The sequence below is a fragment of the Bos taurus genome, chromosome 29, assembly GCF_002263795.3.
Source record: "Bos taurus isolate L1 Dominette 01449 registration number 42190680 breed Hereford chromosome 29, ARS-UCD2.0, whole genome shotgun sequence".
Taxonomy (NCBI): Eukaryota; Metazoa; Chordata; class Mammalia; order Artiodactyla; family Bovidae; genus Bos; species Bos taurus.
In genome coordinates, this window is record NC_037356.1 from 37781245 (window position 1) to 37798535 (window position 17291).

General features: G+C 44.3%; 1 protein-coding gene across 2 annotated transcripts; it reads right to left on the reverse strand.

The window, feature by feature from the left end:
- Positions 1-7440: 7440 nt before the first annotated feature.
- PAG5 (pregnancy-associated glycoprotein 5) lies at positions 7441-16426 on the reverse strand. Of its 2 annotated transcripts, NM_176616.2 has the most exon segments (11): positions 7441-7745; positions 9430-9528; positions 9615-9756; positions 11268-11378; positions 12321-12514; positions 13711-13781; positions 13784-13791; positions 13793-13829; positions 13928-14045; positions 15034-15184; positions 16265-16346. In NM_176616.2, coding segments are annotated over 11 exon segments (1134 nt in total). In that variant the 5' UTR covers positions 16318-16346; the 3' UTR covers positions 7441-7595.
- Positions 16427-17291: the final 865 nt, after the last annotated feature.

Below are 17291 nucleotides of genomic sequence, written 5' to 3' on the forward strand. Positions count from 1 at the left end.
CTCCAATTAAAATAAATCTATATTTAAAAAATGCTGCTAGGTTTGTCAGAGCTTTTCTTCAAATGAGCAAGCATCTTTTAATTTCATGGCTGTAGTAATCATCTGCAGTGGTTTTGAAGCCCCCCAAAATAAAGTCTCTCACTGTTTCCATTGTTTCTCCATGTATTTGCCATGAAGTGATGAGACCAAATGCCACGATCTTCATTTTCTGTATGTGCAGTTTAAGCCAGATGTTTCACTCTCCTCTTTCACTTTCATCAAAAGGCTATTTAGTTCCTCTTCACTTTCTGCCATGAGGGTGGTGTCATCTGCATATCTGAGGTTACTGACATTTCTCCTGGCAATCTTGATTCCAGTTTGTGCTTCATCCAGTTGGGCATTTCTCATGATGTACTCTGCATAGAAGTTAAATAAGCACGGTGACATTATACAGCCTTGAGATATGCCTTTCCTGATTTGGAACCAGTCTATTGTTCCATGTTCAGTTCTAACTGTTGCTTCTTGACCTGCATACAGATTTCTCAGAAGGCAGATAAGATGGTCTGCTATTTCCACAGTTTCCCACAGTTTGTTATGATCCACACAGTGAGGCTTTTGCATGGTCAGTAAAGCAGAAGTAGGTGTTTTTCTGAAATTCTTTTGCTTTTTCTATGGTCCAACAGATGTTGGCAATTTGATCTCTGGTTCTTCTGCCTTTTCTCAATCCAGCTTGAACATATGGAATTTCACAGTTCATGTACTGTTGAAGACTTGTTTGGAGAAATTACTTTGGTAGCAGGTGAGATGAGTGCAACTGTGTGGTAGCTGAACATTCTTTGAAATCACCTTTCTTTGGGATTGCAATGAAAACGACCTTTCCCATCCTGTGGCCACTGCTGAGTTTTTCACATTTGCTGGCACACTGAGTGCAGCACTTTAACAGCATCATCTTTTAGGATTTGAAATAGCTCAACTGCAATTCCATCACCTCCACTAGCTTTGCTCATAGTGATGCTTCTGAAGGCCCACTTGATTTGCATTTCAGGATGTCTAGCTCTAGGTGAGTGATCACACCATTGTGGTTATCTGGGTCAGTAATATCTTTTATGTACAGTTCTTCTATATATTTTTTCAACCTCTTCTTATTATCTTTTGCTTCTGTTAGGTCCATATAATTTTTGTCCTTTATTGTGCCCATCTTTGCATGAAATATTCCCCCCCACCCCATATGTAATTTTCTTGAAGAGATCTCTGGTCTTTCCCTTTGTGTTGTTTTCCTCTATTTCTTTGCACTGATCACTTAGGAAGGATTTTTTTTTCTTGTAATCCCTCCTTGCTATTCTGTGGAAGTCTGCATTCAGATGGGTATGTCTTTTTTTTCTCCTTTGCCTTTTGTTTATCTTCTTTTCTAAGTTATGTGTAAGGCCTCCTCAGACAACCATTTTGCCTTTTTGCATTTCTCTTTCTTGGGGATAGTCTTGATGTGGTAAGTACAGATCAAAAAATGAAGATCATTGCATACAGTTCCATTATTTCATGGAAAATACCTGTAGAAACAATGAAAACAGAGAGAGACTTTGTATTCCTGGGCTCCAAAGTCACTGCAGACAGTGACTGCAACTGTTAAAAAAAAAAAAAAAGACGCTTGCTCCTTGGAAGAAAAGCTATGAAAAACCTTGACAGCATACTAAAAAGCAGAGACATTACTTTACCGGCAAATACCTGTACAGTCAAAGCTATGGTTTTGAGAGAAGTTGTGACTGGATGTTAGAGCTGGACCATAAAGAAAGCTGAGCACGAAAGAATTAGTGCTTTTGAACTGTGGTGTTGGACAAGACTCTTGAGAGTCCTTTGGACTGCAAGGAGATCCAACCAGTCCATCCTAAAGGAAACCAGTTCTGAATATTCACTGGAAGGACTGATGCTGAAGCTAACCTCCAATACTTTGACCACCTGATTGGTAGAACTGACTCATTAGAAAAGACCCCTATGCTGGGAAAGATTAAAGGTAGGAGGCAAAGTGGAAGAGAGAAGATGAAATTGTTGGGTGGCATCACCAACTTGATAAACATGAGTTTGAGCAAGCTCTGGGAGTTGGTGATAGACAGGGATCTCTGCGTGCTTCACCCCATGATATAGGAAAGAGTTGGACATGACTGAGAAATAGATGGGGAAACAGTAGAAACGGTGCCAGACTTTATTTTTTTAGGCTCCAAAATCACTGCAGATGGTGATTGCAGCCATGAAATTAAAAGACACTTACTCCTTGGAAGGAAAGTTATGACCAACCTAGATAGCATATTCAAAAGCAGAGACATTACTTTGCCAACAAAGGTCTGTCTAGTCAAGGCTATGGTTTTTCCAGTGGTCATGTATGGATGTGAGAGTTGGACTGTGAAGAAGGCTGAGCGACGAAGAATTGATGCTTTTGAACTGTGGTGTTGGAGAAGACTCTTGAGAGTCCCTTGGCCTGCAAGGATATCCAACCAGTCCATTCTAAAGGAGATCAGCCCTGGGTGTTCTTTGGAAGGAATGATGCTAAAGCTGAAACTCCAGTACTTTGGCCACCTGATGCAAAGAGTTGACTCATTGGAAAAGACTCTGATGCTGGGAGGAATTGGGGGCAGGAGGAAGAGGGGACAACAGAGGATGAGATGGCTGAACGGCATCACTGACTTGATGAACATGAGTTTGAGTGAACTCTGGGAGACGGTGATGGACAGGGAGGCCTGGCGTGCTACGATTCTCAGGGTCGCAAAAAGTTGGACACAACTGAGTGACTGAACTGAACTGAACTGAGAGACTGAACTGAACTGATGTATAGAAGACCATCAGGGAGCAGGTAGAAGTCTTTGGGGAAGGAGGAAGGGACAATTCCTCGATAGCTGACAATGATGAATCGGCAGGTGGTTTCAAGCTGGAGAAGCTCTAGGGAAGCATTTCTATGCCAGTGGAGAGAATGGTAAGAGAACAGCAAGGTGGCAGTGCTGGGATTTCCCAGAAGACAAGATCTCTGTTCAATTAAACTTTATCAATGCTCAATTTTGTTAGGTGATTGGAAACATGAGTTTTGTTTTGCAAGTGGTAGAGCAATATTCAATGGAAGGACTGATGCTGAAGATGAAGCTCCAACACTTAGGCCATCTGATGTGAAGACCCAGCTCATTGGAAGAACACTAATGCTGGGAAAGACTGTGGGCAGAAGGAGAGTGATCAAAAGGATGAGATGGTGAGATGGCATCACTGACTCAATGGACATGAGTTTGAGGAAACTCCACGAAATAGTGAAAGTAAGGGAAGCCTGTTTTGCTGCCATACATGTAATCACAAAGAGTCAGACATGACTTAGCAACTGAACAATACCAATGAGGACACAGGGTCCAGTGAAGCCTCTGGCACTGGTGGGAGTAGAGAAAGATTTAGGTGGAAGGGGAGGCTTCCCATCCTCTGGTGCAGGTCCTTGAATCCAAGGCAAGGAGCACAAGATTTTGAATGTGTTAACAAACATTGTTTTCTAAAAACAAAAACAAAAACAAAAAACTGTTTTCTGCAGGGGTGAGAACTTTGACTGAGTTTGTTCTCTAGATTTTACTGAGGGATGTGGAAGGGATATGGAGTGGGCTGAGTCTGTAAAAAACAGGTGACCAGCTGCTGGAGGTCCAGGCTCATGGTAGACATTCTGCACTAGGTGGAAAACAAATTCAGAGATAAAGTGAACCAACTGGAGTGTACATGCCAATGTATCAGATTGCTGCGGCAGCTTACTTCAATATTGTTTTGAGGTAAGTGAGAAATGCACGATGGGTGGTATGCTTTTGTCAAATCCTGTGGATGGTTAGATGACTAAATGTCTGATTCCTTTAATGCATGGTTGGAATCATGCTTGGGAAAGAAAACTAGATCAGGTCCACACATATTTCATTGTTAAACAGCAGGCATAGGAAGGTTCCTAAGGCCACTGTAGGTATTTTAAACATGAGGAGCCATATGTGGACAGTTTTATTTAACAGGCTGAGATTGGACTATACAGGTTGCCATAGTTGTTGCTATGACAAGAAGCCATAACAGCTACTTGTTGCTACACTGGAGATGTGGGAAACTGACAAGAGACCAAAAGCCTTACAACTCTCCTTGCAGTGTGATTTCAGGCTAGATGTAGTTGACAAGGAAAGGCTGACTGGTAAGGCTGAGGAAGGGAGTAATCTGAGCCAGTAATCATTAGCTCCTTGGGAGCCCAGAAAACAGATGCATCGGTTCAGTCAGAGTTCTGTGTCATGGTTCAGAAATAGATGTCATTTGGCTTGAATCAATATTTAGCCTTGGGAATGGCAGCCATATCCTCTAAACAGAAGATTTCCTTTTCCCCATGTGGGAAAAAAATTCATAATTTTTCCAGACTCAGAAACAAAGAAAGCCCTCTTAGGGTCACTTACTCTTTGCAGGCATGCATACAATCTACAAGTTGGAATTATCATCATGGTGCCCATTTTCCAGATGAGGAAACTGAGGTTAAGGGACTTGATCAAGGTCACACAGCTAAGCATGTGAAAAGCCAAGCACAAACCCAGGGTAACAGTCCTCAAATTGTGTGTTTTTGCTCCACACCCACTGGGAATGGTGGGTTGTGATCTGGAAGCAATGCTTAGGCAGGAGCAAACAATATTCACGTTTAAATTGAAGAAAGTAAGGAAAACCACTAGAACATTCAGCTATGACCTAAATCAAATCAAATCCCTTATAATTATATAGTGGAGATGAAAAATAGATTCAAGGGATTAGTTCTGGTAGCCTGAAGAACTATGGATGGAGGTTTGTAACATTGTATGGGAGGTGGTCACCAAAACCATCCCTAAGAAAAAGAAATGCAAGAAGACAAAGTGGTTGCCTGAGGAGGCCTTAAAAACAGCTGAGAAAAATAAGAGAAGTGAAAGGCAAAGGAGAAAGGTAAAGATATACCTAGTAGAAGGCAGATTACTAGAGAATAGCAAGGAGAGATAAGAAAGTCATCATAAGGGAACAGTGTAAGAAGTAAAGGAAATAATAGAATTGTAAAGAGTATAAATCTCTTCAGGAAAATTGGAGATCCCATAGGGACACTTTATGAAAATATGGGCACAATAAAGGACAGAAAAATCAAAGACAAACAAAAGCAGATGAGATTAAGAAGAGGTAGCAAGAATGCACAGAAGAACTATACAAAAATGGTCATAATGACCGGGATAGGAATGATGCTGGGGTCACTCATGTAAAGTCAGATATACTGGAGTATGAAGTAAAGTGGGCTTTAGGAAGCATCACCACAAACAAAGTGAGTGGAGGGGATGAAATTTCAGCTGAGCTGTTTAAAAATCCTAACGAAGGTGCTATAAAAGTGCTGCATTGAATATGTCAGCACATTTGGAAAACTCAGCAGTGGCCACAGTGCTGGAAAAGGTCAGTTTTCATTCCAATCCAAAGAAAGGCAATTCCAAAGAATGTTCAACTTATCATGCAATAGTGCTCATCACACTTTCTAGCAAGGTAATGCTTAAAATCCTTCAAGCTAAGCTTCAACAGTACGTGAACTTAGAACTTCCAGATGTACAAACTGGTTTGAGGAGCCAGAGATCAAATTGCCAACATACATTGGATCATAGAGAAAGCAAGGGAATTCCAGAAAAACATCTACATCTGCTTCACTGACTATGCTAAAGCCTTTCACTGTGTGGACCACAACTAACTGTGGAAAATTCTTAAGGAAATTCAAGTACCAGATCTCCTTACCTGTCTCCTGAAAGGATACATCATTCAATATACTTGCATAAATCCCAAGATGCAATCAAGATTGCTGGGAAAAATATCAACATCCACAGATATGAAGATGACACACCCTAATGGCAGAAAGCAAAAAAGAACTAAAGAGCCTCTCGATGAGGAGAGGAGATGAAAAAAACTCAACATTCAAAAAACTATTCACAGACAGACACTCAACATTCATGGCATTCAGTCCCACCACTTCATGGCATATAGATGATGGAAAAGTGGAAACAGTGGCAGATTTTATTTTCTTGGGCTCCAAAAGCACTACATACCTTCACTGCAGCCACAAAATAAATTTATATATAAAAAAAAGACACTTGCTCCTTGGCAGGAAGAAAGGCTATGAAAAACCTGCACAGTGTATTAAAAAGCAGAGACTCACTTTGCTACAGAGGTCTGTAGTGTCAAAGCTATGATTTTTCCAGTAATCATGTACAGATGTGTGATCTGGACCATAAGAAAGGATGAATGCAAAAAAATGAAGCTTTTGAACTGTGGTGCTTGACAAGATTCTTGAGAGTCCCTTATACAACGAGGAGATCAAACCAGTCAATAGAAAGGAAATCAATCTCTGACCCCTGTCTCAGCTGAGGCATCTACTGAGGGCCTCCAGGTGGAAAGAATGGATGCTTTCACTGCAAAAGTGCCTAACCATAGCAGCTCCAAGCAAATAGTTTGTAGCTCCACCCCAGGAGGAAGCTCTGAGAGGCTGAAGGCTCTGTGTACCCTGGGTTCCTGATACAAGCATTTCATTCTCCCCAGAAGCATTGGAGGCCAAGGAAGGGGCATTCTGGGCCCTGGAGGAGGGGGATGGCTCAGGGATCCACTGAGGCCACCACTTAAGTAGGACAGGAAAGGACAGAGCAGACATATGTAGCAGAGAGCTGGTGACTGGGGTTTGGGAACAAAAGGGAACTAGCTCTGCATGAAGTACCTCACCCAAACTGCCCTGGAGGAAAAGCCCAGTGATAAGTTCATCTGAGATTATATGAAAAGAGTCTATTTCATTATCCCTTATAATTCCTCTGATTGAGGAGGTGGTGGAGTTGGTGGGTCATCACAAATTCTTCCATGGCTTAGACCATCTGTCAGTCGCTATCCCTGGGGCTGCACCTCCCCAGCTTCAGTCATGTAGTGCTGGAGGAAACTGCAATCATATGTGCTGCTGGGTCAGGCCAATGACCATGTAAAGTCAATCATAGGACCCCTGGCCCTGCCAGGATGGCTGATCTAGGGCTGTAAATGTGAACTGAGGTGGGTCATTCAGAGAACACCCTTGAACTCTGATGGCTCCAAGCTTCTTTCCTTACTAGGAGATGCCTTCGGGATATAAAACACAAGGCAGGTAGCTAACTCCCATATTAGGTGTAGAAGCCTTAAGGAAGAAATTTGTCAAGCTAAGACCTTCAAAGAAGAAGGAAGGGAAAGAGTGAGGATGAGAAAGAGAAAACTGATGACTTCTGATTTCTTGGTTCCAGTCACTGAGACTTTTGTATTTGCTCTGATTCTTGTGTCCTGGATTCCCAGAATCATTTCAATGAGTCTCCACTTTCTGTAAATCCAGTTGGAGTGGTCTCCTCTCAAATGTGATTCAGACTTTGTTCTAGATCCTTCCTGATCATTGTACACCTTCCAGACTCAAACAGAGGCACCCATTTGTTTCAGCACCATTAAGAGTGAAACCCTTTATTCTTTCCTGAGAATAGGGTGTGCAGACCACCAAATACAGTTCACCAGCATCCTGGGCAGGAGTGCTCAAAGTGTGAGTGAGTGTGTGTTAGGAGCGGCCTTACTGATTCCTGAACCACTCCAAGCATTTACACTGCCTGTGCCAGGCCAATCCTGTCATTTCCTCGATCAAAAACTGAGAAATACAGCCTCAGGAAGACGTCACCCAGGATCCAGGTCTCTGTGGATGTACTCACTGTGTTCTCTTTAAAGGTGGGATAGCAGTGGCCTCTAGAATCCTGGGGGAGTCAGAGACACACACCAGTCAGCCTGAGCTCTTACCTGTGACTCCCCCGATATCCAGACCCAGCACAATTCTTCACTTTATTTCCCTCTTTTGGTAAGTATCAAGGGGTTTTCTCAGCTTCAGGGGATATGAGAGTTCATCCAAAACCAAAAAGGACCAAGACATGAGGTTGCCATGAGGAAGGCTGTGGGGGAGGGGAGGACTGGGAGTTGGGGAAACAGAGGAATGATAAACATCAAAGTCCTACTGTAGAGCGTAAGGAACTATATTCAATATTCAGTGATAAACCACATGAAAATGAATAAGAAAAAGAATATATATTTTTTATGTGTATAACTGAGTCACATTGCTGTGCAGCAGAACTTAAGGCAAAACTGAGGATCAGCCACACTTCAATATAATTTTTAGAAAAGAACGAGCATGTCCATAGTTCTCCTCACTCCCTGTTTTTTCCCTTTTGACTCCTGCTCCTTGTTTTCTCTGTAGAGAATGCCGGTTCTCTTCCTGCATCCCCACAATCCATACTTTATTAAAAAACTTTATTTTGTATTGGAGTTTAGCTGAGTTTCAGGTGGACAGTAAAAGGACTCAACCGTATGTATTGGTGTATCCTGGTCCCAAAGATACCCCTCCCATTCAGGCTGTCATATAACTGAGCGGAGCTCCCCGTGCTACACAGTAACTCGTTGTTGGTTATCCATCTTAAATAGAGCAGTGCCCACAACACGTTCTTGAAGACTTAACTCAGGAACTCTGGGAAGCCTCCTTTGGCCCACACTCACCCTCTTTAGCCAGTCCAGGCTTGGTTGGGTAACTTAGTCTGGTTCCTCATCCCCACCAGTCAGTTGTAGCCCTCATCACCCCTAGTAAGTCCCCAGTGCCCCAGTGCAGAGCGCCTTGGAATGCCATTTGCATGGAATCCAGGGCAGTTTTGCCTAGAACCAAGCAACCCTCCGTATAGCTCCATGAGTTTGTGGTTTTAGAATGCCTGAAATTTGCTCTCTTCCTCAAAGCCTTCTTTGAGCCCATCAGCCAGCTCTCAACTCCCATAGGGCGCTGACATGAAGCCTCCACCCTGTGCCAGGTCTGAGCAGTCACTGTGCACCCTTTAACACCTTAGCATCCAACCTCGCACAGAGGGGTAGGGTACCCCAACTTACAAAGAGGGCACCTGGCCAGAGCAAGGGGAAGATGGCACTAGGGTGATAATGTAATTTATCATCCAAACCAGGAAAACTTCCAGAAGGGAAAGGACACTGTTAATCCCTATGGTGGGACGTCACACTGGGACTGTCCCAGCCATTCTCACTGTCACATGGCCTATTTCAGGGACTGCTAGAGCTGACTTTCCGTGTTCATCGATCTGAGGGTTCAGATTGAACTGAAGCTCTTTGAGGACCGAGGACCTGAGTATTCCCCTCTCCTTGTGACTCCCACCATGCCAGCATGGTGTGGCATCTCCACATTTATTTAAGGATGATCAATGTCCCAGACGGCCCTTTACTTTCAACTGCTTCATCTAGTGACAGGCTCTGGCCCAGCCACAGGGGCTCAGGGGCTCAGCAGCATCTGCAATGGTGTGACATGGCCTGCAGAGGGCGCCCTCCTCCCAGCAGCAGCCCAAGGGTTCCTGCAAGTTCCTATTTTTGAATCACCCCTCAGGGTTGTCCCCTCACCTTGTGGATGTAGGCTCGAGCTGGCACTGGGTAGTTGATGCCGTTGATGGTGAAGATAATAGAGGGCAGGGTATAGACAGCAAAACATGAAATGTAGTGCTGTTGGAGAGAGAGAGAGAGAGGTTGGCCCTGGAGATCCTTGTTTGTGTGGAGACAGGGAGTGACCCTGGGGCATGACCCTTTACCTCGGAACCCTGTGGCGTGGCACCGATGAGCTTCTGGATGTTATTGACCAGTCTTCTTGGGCCAAGGATCAGTGATGTTCCAGTGTCCACAAGGGCCTCGCAGCCACCAGAACAAGCAATAACCTTTCTTTTCATGGAGATGCTGAGAGACAGTGGAAAAAGCGGGCATCAAGGTCACTCTGAGTCTCCCCAGAGCTGCCCCCTTCCTGACTGTCTCCTAAACAGCCCTTTGTCTCTTGCCTTCTTTTCCTTTGCTCTCGACACAGCACCTTTCTTGACATCCTCGAATGCAGTACTTGAATACACCAGGATCTTTTGCACCTTGACACAAATTGGTCTTCCTTCCTAGAAGGGCTCCTTGCCCTTTGACTAGCAAATTTCTTCTCATCTTCCAGATTCCAGCTTAATTGTATTGTTTTCAGGGAAGTATTTCTCCCAGTGTTTATCAGTCTCCTGTCTTGGTCACTTTCTGTAGACCCTTCCTCATGTCTAGCATGTACCAAAATGACAGTTCACTATGTGGGTGAGTCATTTCTTGTACATCTGCCTTCTTAGATGTGAGGGCGAGTTTTATTCTCATTGCATCCCTAAAGTGCCTGGCACACAGTGGATGCACAATGTTTCTGTGTTGAATGAGTGAATGAAGACTGTAAAAATAATGAATGAGAACCATCCAGAGAGCTGTATCTGGTGGGGAACAAATAACGGGTCAACCACAGAGTGAAGATGGAGATTCACAGTGGCAGCAGAATCTCATAATAGGGGGAGAGAGGAACTCCTCTGGGAGAGGGTGTCTCCCAGCACTGCTCCTACAACCAGCTCAGACGCTGAGACCCTGGCCAGGAAATACATGACTAGCCCACAGAAACTCCAAAGGACAGGTCAGCTTTTGTTTGAGGGTATCACACAGAATCCTATCAAGTATGCCTCTTGTCCTCAGGTCAGTCCTGGATCCCACCTTCCTAATTCTCTGTTATAGGCCCTGCCCCACTGTGTTCCCAGGTATGTGGGGTGTCTTTTTAATTAGTTGCTTTCACGTCTTAAGACTGCAGCCAACCTCTCTCCACTGCTGGGTAGCTGCTCCCTAAGGAGACCAGTTTTCCCCATTTGCTCAGGACTTTCCCTGTTTTTAAACAGACATTTATCTGTACTGAGAACTTCCTTGGTCCCAGGTAGCCCTGGACAGTTGATCATCTTATAACTCTCTCCAGGCTAGTGAAATTCTCCCTGATCCTCTGTACACCAAACTGTAGAGTCCTCTAACCATGCTCCATGCCTCATAGGGCAGTGGGTTCAGCCCTCTCCCAGCTGCACAGACCTCACTGGACCCTTTTAAAACCCTGGTCAGAGCCGTGGTCAGAAGGCCTGGGGATTATGAACCCATGGGTTGTTTGTGTATCTATATATATGTATATGTGTTTGTATGTGTCTCTGTGTGTGTCTCTGACTAGCTATGCATATTTTTATGTGTCTCTGTGTATGTTTATATGTGTCTGCTTCTGTGTTTCCATGTGTCTGTGTGTCCGTCTGTGTTGCTGTGGGCGGTGTATATGTATGTGTGACTGTGTCTTAGAATGCATTTGTGTGTCTGCCTGTGTCCATGTACAGTAGTGGGAGCATCACTTGGGCTGACCCTCAGAGGGAGAGGCTTACCGGTCCATGTGTACACTCCAGTCACCTGCGTGGATCAATGGTACCCAGTTGAGCTCTCCCTTGTAGTAGTGGTGGTCCACCCCACCAAACATCACCACACTGCCCTTCGCCCTGCATGTGTAGAGAGAAGAGGGGGCTTGATACTTGGAGGACAGTAACGATGGCACTGTCTGAGAGCTGTGCTTGTCTACCCATCAAGGCCTTGTCTACCCAATAAGGTCCCAATTTAAAGATGCAGAAATAGAGGCTAGGAGTGATTGAGATCCAGATTGAGGTCGGTTACTGGCTAATGAGTGGCACAGAGGAGGTTAGAAGCTGAATCATCTGGCTGGGCTCCACCCACTATGTCTTCTGAAGAGGCCCTGGACCTCCTATTACATGAATGTTCAGATATCCTCAAAGGACAGGGTGCTGAAGCATTTTTACTTCCCCTTGTCCAGCTTGTTATTTTTCAGGAAAATCAAGGCCTGGAAGCGCTAAGTGTGTGGGTTCATGTCACCCAGAGTTGGCTCTGTTGGCCTGTGAACTCTACTGTCCAAACGGCCCCACACTCATAAGGGACCCCACCTCTGCTCTCCCTGTCTTGAAATGCTTAATATTTATCGAACAAGGGGTCCCACACTTTTGTTTTGTGTCCCACACTTTCATTTTTCACTGGCTCCTGCAAATTGGGTAGCTGGTCCTGGGCTCCCAGTGAAATGCTAATGAGGAAGGAAAGATATCCACCATCCTTCTCCTTCCTTCCTTATCAAATTCATAAGCAAATCCTATAGCCTTAACCTCCAACAGTTTTCCTGTTGCCTTCCATTAGCCATCCCCCTCAATCACCCCCTTATACCAAGTTACTGATCTTGAGCTCAGGAGCAGGGTTTATTCCAATAAAAATTTATTCATAAAAGCCAGTGGTGAATCCAGGTAGGGCCCTGGGGCCATAGTTATCCTGGGTTAGATTATCTCTCAGGATACTTCTTTATCAAGTGTTCTATAATTTTCATGGAACTGAAAGCATGTTACAGCTAATTTGGAGAAAAGGATTGTCCATCTCAGACTTACTTGCCCAAGTAGAAGGCAAAAACAGGCTCAGAAAAGGCACCTTGATTCTTGAGGTTGTCAAAGATGGGGATGGTTGTTATGAAGGACATGTCAGGGTAGTTCAAGCCCAAGACGCCATCAAAAGGTAGATCCTCAAACCCGTGTTCTTCCATGCTTAGTCCAAATTCCTGATCAGTACTTAGAAGGTCCCCAATCTGTGGGAGAGAAGAGTGTTCCCACTTACAGATATGTGAAGTGGGGCTAGGACTGGGCTGGGGTGCATTGCCATTAGATCCTCAGAGAATTCAGGCTGGGCTCTGTCTTTGGTGGTCCATAGACGGTTAGACCTACCTGGGAAGGGAATTTGGGTTCCATTTGAGAGAGGCAGTGAATTTTAAAACATCTTCCCCTCTGAAAAACACCACCTGAGTGAATCAAATTGGCCTCATGGCTTCTGTACGGGTGTGGCAACCAAGTCAGGCCTGGACCAATTGGTGCCACCTTGTGGACAAAATGAGTTGAGAGCAAGGTAGCCTTCTCTTTGGCATCACTATGAACTAATGACGGGAATGAACTACATTCTCTGTAAGGTACTGTGGATTCTGGATCTATCCAGGAAGACAGAAGCTGAAAACACAATCTTGCTTGCAGGGTTCTATGAAATTACTGCCTGGGAAATCCACTTTTGGGGATATGTGTGTATTTGTGTGAGTATGTATGAGAGAGAAAGAGAGAGAGGGTAACTACTCAAGTACTTTCGAGGAGGCAGGCCATAGGTTTATTAGATTCTCAAGGGTCCCCTAGAGTGAGAACTCATTTATCAGGCCCCCTGACATCTGAGGCCTCCAATTTCCTACTCTGGATACCTGATCCTTTGACTGCCCCCAGGGTCCCCAGATCAGTTTTGTCCTGTCCCAAACACCCCACAGCAACTTCAATCCTGAAAAGCCAGCCTAGCTCCACCTCTTACCACATGTGTGACCTCAACAAGACCCTTGCTGTCTGCACCTCAGTTTCCTCATATGTCTCATGAGCTAATAAGACCACCTGCTGTGTGGGGTTGTTGCAGGATTAAACCAGTTATTACCTTAAAGTGCTTGGAACAGTGACTCAGAATATGAAAGTGGGTGCTTTTTCCCCTCTTTTCTCGATCACAGCAAAATGAACTTTGAACTGCTCATGGGCAGAGGAGCTGCACGTCCACACCTCAAGTCACTCTCTGGGTTAGCTAATCTGTTTGCTCGTGTGTCACCATGGGCACTGCCTCCCCAGGGACAGGATCCTGTGGGTAAGATGGCCAATATCTATGGGAGTTAGGCTAGGAAGGGTCCTTCCAGATGGTCCTGCATCTGTTTTGAAAGCAGTGGTCACTTCATAGCCAGTCCTGACTCAGCTTCTGTTTACACGTTACCCGAACGGTGTCATAAGCAAGAAATCCCTTCGTGCTCCCAGATCCATAGGTGATGCTGAAGGTCTTTTGGGTAGGCCGGAAGGTGGAAGACTCAAGATGTCTGAACCTAATGTGAGTAGCTGCAGACACAAGAGATGAATGTCATCAGGTGCCAAGGGTGGAAACAGGGCAGCAGGGCAAATGAAGGATGGTCCGGGTACAGGGTGTCTGTACTCACAACAGGCTGAACTGGGGCAAAAGACGGAGGGCACCCACAACTCAGATGAGCCTGTGTCAAAGACAACCTGGAATTCCTGAGGGGGTGTTCCAATGGTGATTTTGCCCACATAGACCATCTACAGGGAAAAGGAGGGAGTGGGTTAGTGCAGAACTGGCTACTCTCTATTCCCACACTGTTGCCTCCCTCTGGGTGTCACACATCTCTTGGGATTACTTTTGAATCACTGTGCAGCTCAAAGCCTTTGATCACAGAGGTGCTTGCATTTGATATATATATATATTTTTTTCTGTGCTACATGGTATGCAGGATATTGATTCTATGACCAGGTGTTGAAGTGGTACCTCCTGCATTGGAAGCCCAGAGTCATAACCACTGAACATCCAGGACCACTGGACACCCAGGAGAGTCCTGGTGCCTTCATTTGAGAATCTCTGTAGTCTCTTCAAACCCAGCCTCAGCATCCCCTTCTCCAGGAGGTCCTTCTTGATCAACGTCAGCCACTCTCTCTAAACTCAGATGATATCCAATCAACATCACACAGATGACCCTTTCATGACATGTATTTACTCTTTGCCTATCTCTCAGGCTGTCATGGGCATTCTTGAAGACAAAATAAGCCCGTTTTTAAAATCTAAATACAGTAACCGCAGTGTTAGATTCTTATGGCCTTACATGGAATACAGGTTCAGTAACTTTTTACTGCTGTGGTTCTTGCATCTGTGGAAGCTGAATTCTTCTGCCTGGGGATTCACAATTGCTTAGCAGTTGGTTGGTTCTACCTTTTGATCAGTAATGGTTCACTCTTCATCTGTGACTGAGCGGCTCACTTAGTTCAGAAGGAACAATCTCCCTCAAACTAATGACACATCTTTGACACAGAAATGGATGTTTACCTGCCACCTGGTCATTGCCAGGCCCTGTCACCAAGATCAAGAGTTGAGGATGAGAGTTCCTTCTTCTCTGGGTGGGGTCCCTGTTTCCCAGGGTTTCTGCCTCCTGTAGGAGTCCCAACCTCAACATCCCACTTGGCACCTCCAGATGAGCCCCAGTGCTAGGCTAGAGCACCAGGGGGTGCTGTGGAGCACCATCCCCAATACACTCACATCCATGATGTTCCTCAGGGGATGAATAGTTATATTTGAGCCACGAGAAGAAATCTGGGACAGTCTGTAAGCCTGTTCCTTCAGGAAATTGTTCAGCATGTTTTTTTCACTGAGGGTTTTTCTCATGGTCTTCACTTTTGTTAGAGGTATTCTTTCATTGAGCATTTGACAAAGAAAACAAAGAAGCTACAATTAGCTGTCAGTGTTAAGGTATATTGTCATTGTAATGGCCCTGTGTATTTTCCAATCATTTTTATGAGTCACCTTATTATCAGAATTTTATGCATATACTATGGTAAAGACATAGGTTTGAATACAGGTTCTTTTCTGCAATCTTGGGTAAGCCATATGACCATGTGGGGTCTCAGTCTCCCCCTCGGTAAAATGGTATAATGCAACAATTCAAACCCTCCAAATAGAATATTCTGGGGATAAGTGAAGTGATGGATATAAGGTACATGAGAAATAAGAAGTCTTAACAATGACAGCCATTAGCATTGCTGTTGCCATCCCATGTGTCCTTCTCGTAGAAGCTCAGGGAAGGAGGTAGAAAGGGGACTCTTATCCTCTTTTACAATGGAGCAGTTTGAAATGCAAGAGGTTTCTGAATTGGCTTGGGTCACACTGCTTGTCAGATATGAAACAGTGTATATAAAACAGTGTATCTATCTCCAAGTTGAAAGAGAATTGATACTTCAAAGAAGAATCAAGGAGATAGGGAACAATTTAGGAAAATTTAGAGGCTCGAGAAGGAAGGATGAGTCAAATGAAAAATTAAAAGAAAACCGCACAGAGAGAAATACACTCACAGAGACTTCCAAAGAGATGGAGAGATAAATGACAGTGATACAGAGATGCAGACATAGACATATACACACTGAAGTATCCAGGGAAAAAAGAAGACATGTTGAATAAAATATAGAAAAGTGCTATTCCACAGGACCACACCTAATTCTGCATAGACTGTGCACTGAACAATTGCAAGGAGTTCTATTTTCAGTAGAGCATGAGATGACTGGACCCCAAGAGTTGTGCAACCATGCAAATCTACACCAAGACCCTTGGGATCCACAGTTCCTATAGCAAGTTACTTATCAATAAGTAAGAGTTGAACATTAAGACTGTAGGGATATATTCCATTCCCTTTTAAACCTGATGGGTGGAAGAATAATCAGATGAAAAGAAAAATTCGAGAAAGGAATATGATGTGGATTACAGTCCCCATACTTACATGACTATGCACTCTGAGGAGGTCAGCAGCCCAAGGAGCACAAGCCACTTCATACTTCTTTCCTGGCTCCAAGTACTGAGGGAAGTTCAGGTTCTTAGCATGTAGTGGTGACTGGAAGCCCCTAGTTATATATGCTCTGACATGCCTTCTTTTCCCCTTTAGGCCACTAAAAGATCTGAAAAAACACAAATCTCAAGATAAAATCTTTACCTCCATCAGTGTCCTTGGCGAGTGGACTTTGAAGCTTCTCAGAATACAGAGAATTGAACTGTAATCTCTTGAAGCTGGGCTGGAAAATCAAACTGATCTTCATGGACATCTACAAAGATGGAGAACCTTGACTACTTGGAGGAAAAACTGCTAAGAACATCATGAAAATGGATACTAGGGGCCATGCTCGACATTCTTGGTTTCATGTCATCTTCCTAGCCACTTTGTGAGATATGCATTGCTGTCTTTGTTGGAGAGGAGATTGCTAGGAAGATAAGTTGTCAAATGGCAAAGTGAAGACTTCAGGGACAGCCCAGGGACATACAACTGGCTTTAGTTAGTGGGTCTAATGGCAGACATCAGGGGCACCTATGATGCCAGTCTGCGTCAAAGATTTAGGGCAGAGCAGTACTTCAATTGCATGGTTTCAGTATTGGAAGAAATGTCATATCCACAATATATTTTATATCATCCAAAAACATACAAGGAAGAAGTGTGTGCTTGGTTCTGGGTTAAAGGCTTCAAAGTCAAAGTTGATCAAGACAAAACTAGTCTTTATCTTAAGAGTGCTAGCAGTCTAGCTCTCACAAACTCTTGGCCCCAGGAGGCAAAAGAAATGATACTAGGACTAGGTTGCCATGTTGGGCCCTGGGCAGCACAGGCCTTACCACCGGGAGCAGCCTTTCCTACACTTCAACCATGCTGGAAAGCAGGCCAGTTGGCCATGCTTTCAAGAGAAGTCAGAAGTCGGGATATTTATGTACAATCTACTGATTTTAGTGTTAGCAACTAATTTTTTTTTCCTGAAAAAACAGTA

Bases quoted from the DNA above. Each gene is read 5' to 3' on its own strand.
- PAG5 (XM_059882758.1), bottom strand. From the start codon at position 16,317: ATGAAGTGGCTTGTGCTCCTTGGGCTGCTGACCTCCTCAGAGTGCATA. The intron at 9,757-11,267 runs GTAAGCCTCTCC...ACTGTCTCTCAG, and splicing joins TGGAGTGTACACATGGACCG to CATCTCCATGAAAAGAAAGG. The intron at 9,529-9,614 runs GTAAAGGGTCAT...TCTCTCCAACAG, and splicing joins CCACGCCACAGGGTTCCGAG to CACTACATTTCATGTTTTGC.